The sequence below is a fragment of the Eptatretus burgeri genome, chromosome 12 (genome assembly GCF_056783735.1).
Source record: "Eptatretus burgeri isolate ZD-2024b chromosome 12, Ebu_testis_v1, whole genome shotgun sequence".
NCBI lineage: Eukaryota > Metazoa > Chordata > Myxini > Myxiniformes > Myxinidae > Eptatretus > Eptatretus burgeri.
In genome coordinates this window covers 27,152,696-27,165,871 of record NC_140972.1, presented here as the reverse complement: position 1 = coordinate 27,165,871, position 13,176 = coordinate 27,152,696, and the positions used below count along the sequence as shown (strand labels likewise).

Below are 13,176 nucleotides of genomic sequence, written 5' to 3'. Positions count from 1 at the left end.
ACCTGTTACGGTATGTAAATTTTTCGTGCTTGTGCCTCGAACATAAATGTAACATAGATAACATATAGTGAGTGGGTAGTACCTGATGTAGTTTTAACAATCTATTAAACCGAATTTTGTTGTGATTATAATGTTTGGTTTGCCTGTATTTCGAGCCCCCGAGTGAAGGATCGCTAGTTGTGTAGGCCCAGTTCAACATAGGGGATCATGTATGGGATCTTTTTACAGTTTTTACTTCATATTAACCTTGTTATTTTATTGGAATTTGCAATTTATTATTGCTATCAAATTTTACCTCTTGCAAATATAAACGATCATTCGTCACTGATCGCTGCACCACGGGGGCACGAATTTCACGAAATGTCAGCCACACATAAAGTCAAGAGGACGCATTTATCGCTACTTGTATATAATATCCCGTACCACAAACGGGTTTTCATTAACAGACATGATATATTCACGGCAGACTACGTTAAAGTTAACTTACCATAACTTCAAGAACTTTTCAAGCCGCCATGGTTCCCACGTTCTGGTAACCGGAATGAATCGCTTTCGCTTCGGTCTCCTCCGTTTCGCGACGGAAATAACCGATGTTGCTTCCATTCCCCACCGTCCTATTTCGGGATTGACCGTTCTTGTGTCCGTCACGACCGTTCTTGCGTGTAGAATAAACGTGTTGGTTTCGGTTATATCTACTATTACGACCGTAATTACTGTGTTGGTTTCAATTTCGTCCGCTTTTTCATCAATTTTTAGCTGTTTTTGTAACAAGAATGACTGGTTTTCATTATGTCTGACAACGTTGGCGTCCGGTTGTTAGGGGGGCGTGCACTTGTCGTTGTGAAGGTAATGTTGAGGTAATATATATATATATATATATATATATATATATATATATATATATATATATATATATATATATATATATATAATTATTTTTTTTTTTAAATGAGATCCTGTTCTATCTTCGAGATCCAAAAGGCATACGATTCAGTCTGGAAAAATGGCCTCCTTTATAAACTGAGTAATCTCAGGGTCAATGGCAGAATGCACGATTGGATTGGTGACTTTTTATCGAAAAAAAACATTTCAGGTGAGGGTTGGCCTGAGCCTCTCCTCTTCGTTTCATTCTGAAAAGGGCATTCCCCAGGGAAGCTGCTTAAGCCCAACACTCTTTAGTATTGTTACGTTTGAGGGGGGGGGGGTATGCATTCAAAGGGTAATTAGGATGTTTAATTAGGTATGCCATGCTGTTCGAGTTTACCAGGATCTCGATGTAATAAGTAGCAATTCAGTGGTGATAAGTTGTCTAGTAAATGTTCATTTCTTCAAGGGGGAAATGATAATTGTCACGTAATTAGATAGGGACACGGGATAGGGTAAGTGTGTCTGCGTAAACCCCTTTTGGTATTCTCTGGAGACTGGCCGTGACGTCACAGGACAGTGCAGCGGATGGATTTCCGCCCCGTGATCACGATTGGCAGAAGGCGACGGCGGTGGGCCAATAAACGGCTCGATTGGAAGTGACGAGGACAGGAGGATAAAAAGGTTCTGTTCGGGGTCGAAAAGGAAGAGGAAGAAGATCAGGACAAAATGATCGTGTTTTTTTTGTTGTGGAGGCTGTTGCGCGGAGAGCGTACTTGTTGTTGTGCTGATTCGATCGTATTCTTCATCGTGTCTTGGAGCCTTGCTGAGCCTCGTGCCTCACCTTGGTTGGCTCTGGGGTTCTGCTGACTCGGAGTACGGGGTCGAACGGCCGGCGGACCTGCCTCCCTCTCCTTCTCGCAACTTGGCGCCAGAACTGGTTCCCTGGCGGCTGTGAGCGGACTTGGGCCAAGACCAGGAGGTCGACAGCACCACGGTTTCTCCTGCCCCCCTGACGAGAGCAAGGCCAGCTCGTCCGATCCAGGGACAGTTGCGTCCACACCACGGTCCAGCCTGACCACCAGAAATAGCTACGGTGTGTGTGTGTGTGTGTGTGTGTGTGTGTGTGTGTGTGTGTGTGTGTGTGTGTGTGTGTGTGTGTGTGTGTGTGTGTGTGTGTGTACTTGGCGCCTTAGAGGTTTGAGATCTGTATATTCATTGGAATTGTCTGTGTTTTCCCCACGCCCGATCCCACACCATCCCGTCGAATCGCCCCGGATCCCTCTTCTTGCCGAGTCTTGTTATTTCTGGTTAATAATAAAAACAAATAAACATCATCAACTCAGTGAAAAGTGACTCGTGCCACCTTTCTCGTCCCGTTTGCGGTCGAGCGATTAGAACCGCCATGTTTGGGTTATAAATAAATAAACCGCCTCCATCGTTTCGGCTCATTCTACGTTGGCGGGACTGTTAAAGTCCCGTGGACGTCACAGTATTATGATCAATGATGTTGCCTCCATCCGCAAGCTCCATAGCAAGTTATTCCTGTTTGCTGACGACATTGCTATGTGGATTCGGTGTAAAAATCTTGCTACTTCGAGTAAAAAAAACTCCAGGGCGATATCCGGCTCGTGGAGAAATGGGCCGAAGACTGGGGTTTTAAACTATCAGCTGACAAGTCCAAGTTTATCATATTTTCCCGTAAGAAGAAAATGGATGATATATCAATGGTAATTAATGGCACTTGCATCCATCCATCTCGAGTGGTGTCTTTCTTAGGAGTCACCTTCGATAAGGGACTAACCTGGACCCCGCAGGTGAAGGAACTGATAGGTAAATGTGCCAAAGGCATAAATTTATTATGTTGTCTCTCTGGAACAGAGTGGGGAGCACATCGTGACAGTCTTCTCATGATATACAAAGCTAAAATTCGTTCCAACCTGGATTACGGATGCCTGGCTTTCGGTGATATGGCCAAGAGAAACCAAAAAAAACTTGAGACTGTCCAGTCAAAAGCCCTTCGTGTCTGTTTAGGTGCTTTTACTGGCACTCCAGTGTCTGCCCTTCTGGTGGAAATAGGTGAGATGCCCTTGTCCCTTTGCTGGGAGATGCTGAGAATGAAATATTGGGCTAGATCCATTTCTTCTGGGGACAGCCATCCTGAAAATCCTTATTTGAAAATTGTTGGGAATACCTGAAGTTAGACAACAACTCTGCTTCCTTGCCTCTTGGCCTGGCCTGTATCAAGTTAGCCAAGGAAATGAAGCTGGACTCCCTTCCCATCAGCCCCCAACATAAAGTCCCCATTTGGCCCCCCTGGACACTCGAACCCCTTCGTCTCCGCATGGATCTCTGGGGAAAAATGGATTCAGTTTATCCTGTGGTAAAGCGCAACCTGGCTATCGCGTTTATAAATACAAGTTGGAGTCAATCTTTGTATATATATATATATATATATATGCGGATGGGTCCAAAGAACCCTCTCTCGGAAGGACAGTGGCGGCTATATGTATCCCCAATGTCCGTGTGGTCAGGGCTTTTCGGTTAACCGATCATCTTTCAGTTTTCTCGGCGGAACTATTTGCAATCGTCCTAGCTATGGAATGGATAATCGAGTTCAATCCTCTTAGTGCAGTTATCCTCTCGGACTCACTTTCGGCATTACAGCCGCTGGAATCCTTACAGGGTGGCTGCAGGTATGACTTGGTCCTCGAAGCTTGGCATTTGTATAACATCATGAACTGGAGGGGTCTGGTGGTGGATTTGTGCTGGATCCCTGCTCATGTGGGCATCGGGGGGAATGAGGCCAGTGACCTTGCGGCAAAGCATGCCCTCAAAATGGACAATGTCACCCAAATCCCCTTGGGACCTTCAGAAATCATTAGTCTGGTCAAGGACCGTATTATGGGAAATGGCAATGTCAGTGGGACTCCTGCACAAAGGGGAGATTTTTTTCACAAGGTGCAGTCGGAGGTGGTTCCGCTTGTTAAGCTCCCCAGGCTCTCCCGGAGGGACCAGGTAGTGCTTTGTAGAGTAAGACTCGGGCACTGTCGCTTAAATGCATACGATATCAATAGAATTGGATGTCACCCAACGGGGTTCTGTGATGTGTGCAGAAAACCTGAAGATTTAAACCACTTATTTCTAAATTGCCCTCTCTATGGGGAATCGAGGCAGCGTCTCGTATGGTGTATAAGAGTTATGGGGATAAGGGTGTTGGACCTGCAGGTGATGCTGTGGCGGATGAACTGGAAGCACTCTCAACTCTGTAAGGCAGTATTAAAATTCCTGAAGGAATGTGGGAGACCGATTTAAAATGTATCTGCCTTTGAAGGGCTATGGCTGAAGGCGAGTTTGATCAGATTCTGTGTGTGTTGTGGATCAAGCCTCCTGGCTCTGACAGCGCCATTAAACCCTCAACAACAACAACAACAACAACAACAAAAAAGATCCTGTTCTAGGCGGTGTCGTTGTCATTGTGAAGGTAATATTGAGGTAATATTTTTTTTTTAGATTAGATCCTGTTCGAGGCGGTTTAGTTGTCGTTGTGAAGGTAATGTTGAGGTAATAGGTAAAGTCAGAAGCAAATGTCAGAATAATTCTACGTTCGCTTCTAGGCTTTGCCTATTCCATATTACCAACTACTGAAATAACATATCAGAAATTAGTTACATACCGGAGACAAAATGAAGGCCACACAACTAGTCAGGTTCGCCAGGTCGCCATTTTTCTCTTCTCAGAAACGATATATCCAAAGATTTCGGCGGGAAAGCGGTAAAACTGCACTCCAGAGCCTTTAGTATATCGCTGATTACATCCTGGGGCACAACAACTCTAACCCATTAGCAGAAAAAATTGCTTGCTTGGAAATAACGGTGTAGTTGAAGTGGAGACTATCGGTTGTTATGGACGAGGTAATACTTTCTTGCCACTCAATATGGTGGAGCTGCCACAGTCACGTGACCGGTGACGTCATCTGAATAAGGCCTATTGATGTAAACTTATATATATATATATATATATATATATATATATATATATATATATATATATATATATATAATTGTGTGTATAAGACTGGTGTTGGCGCAGTGGTTAGGGCAGCGGCTTGGGACCCAAAAGGTCCTGAGTTCAAGCCCCGTTGGGCCACTGAATATATATATATATATATATATATATATATATATATATATATATATATATATATATATATATATATATATATATATATATATATATATATATATATATATCAAGTCGTATAACACCAGGGGGTTGACTCAGCCTGTCATCCTTCCGAGGTCGGCGAAACGAGTACCAGTGTACTGGGCCCGGTGTATGCCCCGGTTAGAATAGGTGTACCATATCCCTGTGTGTCCTAAGAGGCGACCAGGGTTGCGTCAGGAAGAGCATCCGGCGTAAACCTATGCCAAATAATTATGCGGACAACAAAACGAATTTCCATACCGGATCGGTCGAGGCCCGGGTTACCAACGACCGCCACCAGTACCGGTGATCAGCAGGGTACCAGTGGAAATTGTGCTACTGCTGGGCGAAGGAGGAGAAGGAGACGGGGAAGGCAAGTCCGGATGCAGTGGGAGATGGGGGAGAGTAAAAGTGTGGAAGTGAGAGTTGGAACTCTGAATGTTGGGACGATGACTGGCAAAGGGCGAAAGTTGGCTGATAAGATGGAGAGAAGAAAGGTGGACATACTGTGTGTACAAGAGACCAAGTGGATGGGGAGCAAGGCTAGGAGCATTGGAGGTGGTTTCAAACTGTTCTACCATGGTGTGGATGGGAGGAGAAATGGTGTCGGGATAATCCTTCGCGAAGATTATGTCAAGAGGTTATTGGAGGTGAGGAGAGTGTCGGACCGAGTGATGAGTGTGAAGTTGGAAATTGAAGGAGTGATGATGAATGTCATCAGTGCATATGCCCCACATATGGGGTGTGATATGGAGTATAAAGAAGATTTCTGGAGTGAGTTAGATGAAGTGGTGGAGAGTGTATCCAAGGATGAAAGAGTGGTGATTGGAGCAGATTTAAATGGGCATGTTGGGGAAGGGAATAAAGAGGATGAGGAGGTGATGAGTAGGTACGGTCTCAACAAGAGAAATGCGGAAGGGCAAATGGTGGTAGAGTTTGCAAAAAGAATGGAAATGGCAGTGGTAATTACGTATTTCAAGAAGAAGGAGGAACAAGGTGACGTACAAGAGTGGAGGAAAGTGCACACAGGTGGATTACATCTTAAGCAGGAGATGTAACCTGAAAGAGATTAGAGACTGTAACGTGGTGGAAGGGGAGAGTGTAGCTCGACAGCACTGATTGGTGGTCTGTAGGATGATTTTGGAGGTGAGGTTGAGGAAGAGAGTGAGGGCTGAACCAAGGACCAGATTGTGGAAGCTGAAGGACATCTGGATAGCTAGGATCCTAGATAGCTAGGAAGGTAATTGGTGTGACATCTGGACAGAGGAAGGAAGATAAGGAGACTTGGTGGTGGAACGAGGAAGTACAGGAAAGTATAAGGAAGAAGGGGTTGGCGAAAAAGAAGTGGGATAGTCAGAGAGATGAAGAAAGTAGGCAGGAGTACAAGGAGTGGCGGCAAAAGGCAAAGAGAGAGGTGGCAAAGGCTAAGAAAAAGGCATATGACGAGCTGTATGAGAAGTTGGATACAAAAGAAGGGGAAAAGGATTTATACCGATTGGCAAGACAGAGGGGCCGAGGTGGGAAGGATGTGCTGCAGGTTAGGGTGATAAAGGACGCAAATGGGAATGTGCTGACGAGCGAGGAGAGTGTGTTGAGAAGGTGGATGGAGTACTTTGAGGAGCTGATGAAGAAAATGAGAGAGAGAGAGAAGGTTGGAAGAGGTGGAGATGGTGGATCAGTCAGGATGAAGTGAGGACTGCAATGAAGAGGATGAAAAGTGGAAAGGCGGTTGGCCCAGATGACATACCAGTGGAGGCATGGAAGTGCTTCGGAGAGATGGCAGTGGGGTTGTTAACCAGATTGTTTAATAAAATCTTGCAAAGTGAGAGAATGCTGGAGGAGTGGAGATGAAGTGTACTGGTTCCGATTTTCAAGAACAAGGGTGATGTGCAGAGCTGTGGAAATTACAGAGGGATAAAGTTGTTAAGCCACACCATGAAGTTGTGGGAAAGAGTAGTGGAAGCTCGGTTGAGAGGAGAGGTGACTATTTGTGAGCAGCAATATGGGTTTATGCCAGGAAAGAGCACCACTGATGCGATGTTTGCTTTGAGAATGTTGATGGAGAAGTATAGGGAAGGCCAGAACGAGTTACATTGTGTGTTTGTGGATTTCGAGAAAGCTTATGATAGGGTGCCAAGAGAGGAATTGTGGCATTGTATGAGGAAGTCGGGAGTGGTGGAGAAGTATGTGAGGATTGTGCAGGATATGTATGAAGACAGTGTGACAGCGGTGAAGTGTGTGGTAGGAATGACGGAGTGGTTTTAGGTTAAAGTGGGATTGCACCAAGGATCAACTCTGAGCCCTTTCCTGTTTGCAATGGTGATGGACAGATTGACGGACGAGATCAGACTGGAGTCTCCATGGACTATGATGTTCGCGGATGACATCATGATCTGTAGCGAGAGTTGGGAGCAGGCTGAGGCGAGCCACGAGAGGTGGAGGTACGCACTGGAGAGAAGGAGAATGATAGTCAGTCGGAGTAAGACGGAGTACATGTGCGTAAATGAGAGGGAGGTGGTGGTCTGGTGCGGTTGCAAGGAGTTGAGGTGGGGAAGGTGGATGGGTTTAAATACTTGGGATCAACTGTCCAAAGTAACGGAGAGTGTAGGAGGGAAGTGAGAAAGAGAGTGCAGGCAGGATGGAGTGGGTGGAGAAGAGTTGCAGGAGTGATTTGTGACAGAAGGGGAGCTGCAAGAGTGAAAGGGAAAGTATACAAGACGGTAGTGAGACCAGCTATGTTGTATGGTTTGGAGGCGGTGGCGCTGACAAAAAGACAGGAAGCGGAGCTGGAGGTGGCAGAGTTAAAGATGCTGCGATTCTCGTTGGGAGTGACGAGGATGGACAGGATAAGGAATTAGTATATTCGAGGGACTGCGCAGGTAGGACGGTTTGGAGACAAAGTGAGAGAGGTGAGATTGAGATTGTTTTGACATGTGCACAGGAGGGAAGTGGAGTATATCGGGAAAAGGATTCTGAGGATGGAGCCGCCAGGCAGGAGGAGAAGAGGAAGGCCAAAGAAGAGGTTCATGGATGCGTGTGAGGGCGGACATGCGGGTGGTTGGAGTGTCAATGGAAGATGTGGAGGATAGAGCGAAATGGAGACGGTTGATCCGCTGTGGCGACCCCTAACGGGAGCAGCTGAAAGAAGAAGATATAATTGTGTGTATATATGTGTGTGTGTATGTATGTATATATATATATATATATATATATATATATATATATATATATATATATATATATATATGTCATGACACACACACACACACACACACACACACACACACACACACACACACACACACACACACACACACACACACACACACACACATATGTATATATTTAATATATTATGATATATATAAATAATATGATCCAACCCAGGCTGTAGCTTGGACCAGACTTGTGCCCTGTATAGTATCATCATCATCATGGAGAAGGTAGTCGAATCATTGAAGTATGAAGTTGTGAAACACGACTCCGCACCTTGAGATGCAGTTCCGGGAGGTGCGGCTCGGGGCGCCCGTGATTATTTCCCAGCTCAGTCGCCTCCTCCCCTCCGTCCCTCTTACACCTCTCGCTCGGTCTCCAGTGCTTGGAGAGTGACGAGCCGTGGCTTCCTCCGCGAGGTGGGATCCGAGCCTCCTCAGGTTGAACGGGGAGGTGAGCGAGGGGCTTGAGGATCGGGTGTAGAGTGAGGAACCCTCTTGATGAGGGTGTGAGGGGTGAGGGTGGTCGTGGCTCGTGGGGGCTTTTCACGCTCCGATCGTTGTGATCTCACTCTCGGTGTTCGGCCCGATGCCTCTTTCTCAGCTCCGATCGCTCGTCTGTAAGCTGCGTCTTTGTTTCCGACTTACCTGTCTGTCGAATACGTGGAGGGAAAGGGAGGAGCGGACGAGGGTTGTTCATAACAATCCTTGTAAGAAAGCGCTTTGTTCCACCATTCAAACTTCACGTGTGTTTATCGTCCTTTACAAGTACCTGGAGTGAGTGTTTTTGATGATGATCCATTACCCAGTTCTGAAACCGAAGAGTTTCATTCATCGTTTATGTACCTGCTTCCTGGGACTGCGGCTCGAGTGCAGGGATCACCTGGGAAAAGGTATTTGTAAAAATAAGTGTGTAACATGTGAAACGACAAACAGTAAGCCAAGTCGAATAATCACAAAGAGGTTAAATACCCGGAGATCATCCCTGATCCTGATTATTCCCGATTGGTGTGATTTTCATCACAAAGATACAAAACAATACTTTTTGAACCTTCCAGGGTGTGTTACGTCATCACGTCTCGTCGGTCTTGACCACGTTCAAAAGTCTGTCGGAAAACCTGGCTTGAGATTCATGGTTAACATGAATGATCATGGGGATCATGGTTCGAATGTCTTTGTGAGCTGCTGCTGTTCTCATGGAATATTTGTTTTTTGAGCCTTCGTCTTGGTGTGTGCTTGGAAACGACGCTGTGTTGTTGCTGTTCACTGAACTCTCCCACACACTGTGAAAAGGACACATTTTAAATGGTTCTTACATTTGCACAGATTCCACCACTTGTCTGTGAACTTGATTTCCTTGAAACTCTCACTGTGTTCTACCTTTACCTTGGATTTTTATCGTGTGACTTATCTGTGCTTGTGAAGACCTCGCCCGTGCTTTTGAGCCCCACACCCGTGCTTGTGAGCCCCACGCCCGTGCTTGTGAGCCTCACACCTGTGAGCCCCTCACCCGTGCTTGTGAGCCCCGCACCTGTGCTTGTGAGCCCCTCGCCCGTGCTTGTGAACCCCACACCCGTGAGCTCCTCGCCCATGCTTGTGAGACCCGCACCCGTGCTTGTGAGTCCCATGCTTGTGAGCCCCATGCCCGTGAGCTCCTCACCCATGCTTGTGAGACCCGCACACCTGCTTGTGTCCCATGCCCATGAGCTCCTCGCCCGTACTTGTGAGCCCCACGCCCGTGAGCTCCTCGCCCGTACTTGTGAGCCCCACGCCCGTGAGCCCCTCACCCGTGCTTGTGAGCCCCGCACCTGTGCTTGTGAGTCCCACGCCCGTGCTTGTGAGCCCCGTGCTTGTGAGCCCCTCGCCCGTGCTTGTGAGCCCCACACCCGTGAGCTCCTCGCCCATGCTTGTGAGACCCGCACCCGTGCTTGTGAGTCCCATGCTTGTGAGCCCCATGCCCGTGAGCTCCTCACCCATGCTTGTGAGACCCGCACACCTGCTTGTGTCCCATGCCCATGAGCTCCTCGCCCGTACTTGTGAGCCCCACGCCCGTGAGCTCCTCGCCCGTACTTGTGAGCCCCACGCCCGTGAGCTCCTCGCCCGTACTTGTGAGCCCCACGCCCGTGAGCTCCTCGCCCGTACTTGTGAGCCCCACGCCCGTGAGCTCCTCGCCCGTACTTGTGAGCCCCACGCCCGTGAGCTCCTCGCCCGTACTTGTGAGCCCCTCACCCCGTTTTTGTTAATTTTACCCCCATTTTTGATCACATCTCCGCCATTTTTTGTTTTATGTCCCTGTTCCCTCGTTTCTGATCCCTGCTTTTCAGCCCTGCTCCTGTGTTTTTATTTTGAAGCTTTCCTCCTGTGTTTTTTTTCTTTGCACCCATTTATTATTGATTTTTTATTTTTTTTTTACCCTTGTGCTTCATTCTCTTTCACAGTCTTCCACTTCTACTCGCTATTGGCCTGATTTAGGCGGCTCGCACGGGTGTGAAAATGAAAAGCCTTCGTGCAAGGTTTAAGAAAACGGAGGTAAGCAACAATTGTCAGTGGTCTGTTCCCATGTGGCGGTTGTTACTTAGTATTACCATACAGTGGTTATCTCTGTCATGAGGTTTGTTTACTCTTTGAGGATGTGATTGATGTGAAATTCTGTCCACACCCTAGTATATTGATTTGCACAAAATATTTAAGCTGTGTTTCATCTTGCAACATTAGGCATTTTGCATCAAAGCAAATCCATGCCCACAATCTTAAGAAAGCGAATCTTTATATATGGTTCAATTTGCGAATAATGTGCTAATAAACATGTTATTCGTGAGGCAAAGTATTCCTTTATCCAAAAGAAATGTGACGAACTCTCATCTTTGTCCACGAATAGATCTTTCCGGTCCTCAGCTAAAAGTATATCAAACTTCTGTCACTCTATCTTTCTTTCGCTTTTCCATTCCGATGATGCTGTCGCTGTCTCTCCGACTAATGAAGCAACTCCTTTTGGTTCTCTTTTCTCCTCTAACTCCACACTGGATGACCCTCTGATGCTCCCCTCACCAATCCTATGTCCCTTCCCATAATCTCTTTTCATGCAGTCAAAAAATACTCCTCTCTCTGGACATAAGCCAGGCGTACGGACGAGATGGCATTCCTCCTCGTGTCTTGAAGGAATGTGCTTCAGAACTTGCACCCGTGCTTGCTCGTTTGTTTCGTTTATGTTTAAAAACCCAAGCTTTTCTTCTGACCTGGAAACATGCCTTAGTACAGCCTATTTTAAAGAAGGTTGATCATTCAAACCCTTCGAACTACCGTCCTATTGCTCTGACTTGTACCGTTTCCAAAGTCTTTGAATGTCTTCTCAATTTCCATTTTCTCAAGCATCTTGATCTCACAATCTTCTATCTGACCACCAATACGGCTTTCGCAAGTCAAGATCTACAGGTGATATCCTTTCTTGCATTACGAATTTCTGGGCCTCTTCTTTGAGAGATTTTGGGGAATCCTTTGTTGTCGGCCTTGATATCTCAAAAGCCTTTGACAGAGTTTGGCATCGGGGTCTGATATCCAAGCTTCCGTCTTTCAGCTTTCATCCATCACTCTGCTCTCTCATATCGAGCTTTCTCTCCGACCGCTCTATCTCCGTAATTGTTGATGGTTCAACATCAACCCCCTTCTCTATCAACAGCGGTGTACCTCAGGGTCCCGTTCTGTCTCCAACACTCTTCGTTCTTTTTATCAATGACCTACTTTCTTATACAAATAACCAAATGCACTCGCATGCTTATGACTCAACATTACATTCCTCCATGTCTTTCCCATCTGCCCCATCTTCCCTCACTCCATCTACATCTCGCGTTATCACAGCCACCTCTTTAACTTCGGATTTGAACAAGATTTCCTAGTCGTTCAAATGTAATCAAGTTAAGATTAATGTTTCTAAAACTTAACTTCTTTCCCATCTCTAACTCTAAAGCTCCTCTCAACTCTCCAATCTCCTTTGAAAGCTCCACAATGACATTATGACTTGTCCTTGAATCTGCACATTATGCAAATAGCTTAGTCTGTCTCTAAAAAGCTAGGAGTCCTGTTCAGACATTGAAGATTCTTCTCCTTTTTGCTCCTGGAAATTGATTTATTATCAATGTTGTTTCTCTTTGCTCTTGGAAAAGGGCAACCAAATCAACACCAAGGAGCAAAGCAACACTTGATGAAATCTCCAAGATTTATTTTCTCTTCATGACCCAAAAACTAGCAGATTTTATATCTTGCCAAAGATCACGACTTGAGAAACTGTCATATAATGCTTCAACCCTGAACTTGTATGAAGTTTTATTTTTTTTTTGAAGAGATGTTTTGAGTCGAGCAACTTCTGATTTCTCTCCGATTCAGATTTATGAGGACATTTCTGATGATTTCTTGCATGTGCCAATTTGTAATATTTCATAACATCCAAATTGAAGACAAATAACATTCTTGTGTTTACATCTTTTTCAAAAAGAGTAACCTTGTGCTCCAAACCGACTTGCATGATTTGCTTTTCCTTAGTTGGAAAACACAAAAATAGTTTATTTTGGCTTTGTTTTCTTCTGAACTTTGCATCCTTGAAGCACAAATCAAAAATCTTTCCAATGTCCTAATTATCTGACAAACAACACATAAACAGTCATGCAGATCTATGCCAGCTACGACTACACATCTTGTCAGAGTCCTGCGAAATTCTGATCACAATGATACATGAGAACGGAACTCGGTAGAGCGCACACCTTCTCCAGGCTGAGCAGTTTATCTTTGTATCCCATTGATAGGCCGGATCTGGATCCAGACCTGAACCAGAATTGAATCAGCTTATTCTTTTCATCGAATCAACTCATCCACCAAGTTTTGTCATCACTCGCCTGCAACT

The 13,176-nt window shown here is 45.7% G+C and overlaps 1 protein-coding gene across 6 annotated transcripts in view; it reads left to right on the top strand.

Annotated features, from left to right (window-relative positions):
• Positions 1-13,176, top strand: part of LOC147015291 (uncharacterized) — a 299,609-nt gene that overhangs the window by 9 nt on the left and 286,424 nt on the right. For 2 of the 6 annotated variants that reach the window (XM_085849901.1, XM_085849898.1), the window contains exons 1-2: positions 1-10; positions 10,721-10,811. The exon at positions 1-10 is cut by the window's left edge. In XM_085849901.1, coding sequence (XP_085706027.1) covers positions 10,776-10,811 — 36 coding nt within the window. In that variant the 5' untranslated portion in view covers positions 1-10; positions 10,721-10,775. Of the gene's footprint in view, positions 11-8,579; positions 8,737-8,832; positions 9,176-10,720; positions 10,812-13,176 lie in introns of those variants that run through there. The other 4 variants (XM_085849899.1, XM_085849896.1, XM_085849900.1 and 1 more) reach the window with 2 other exon arrangements.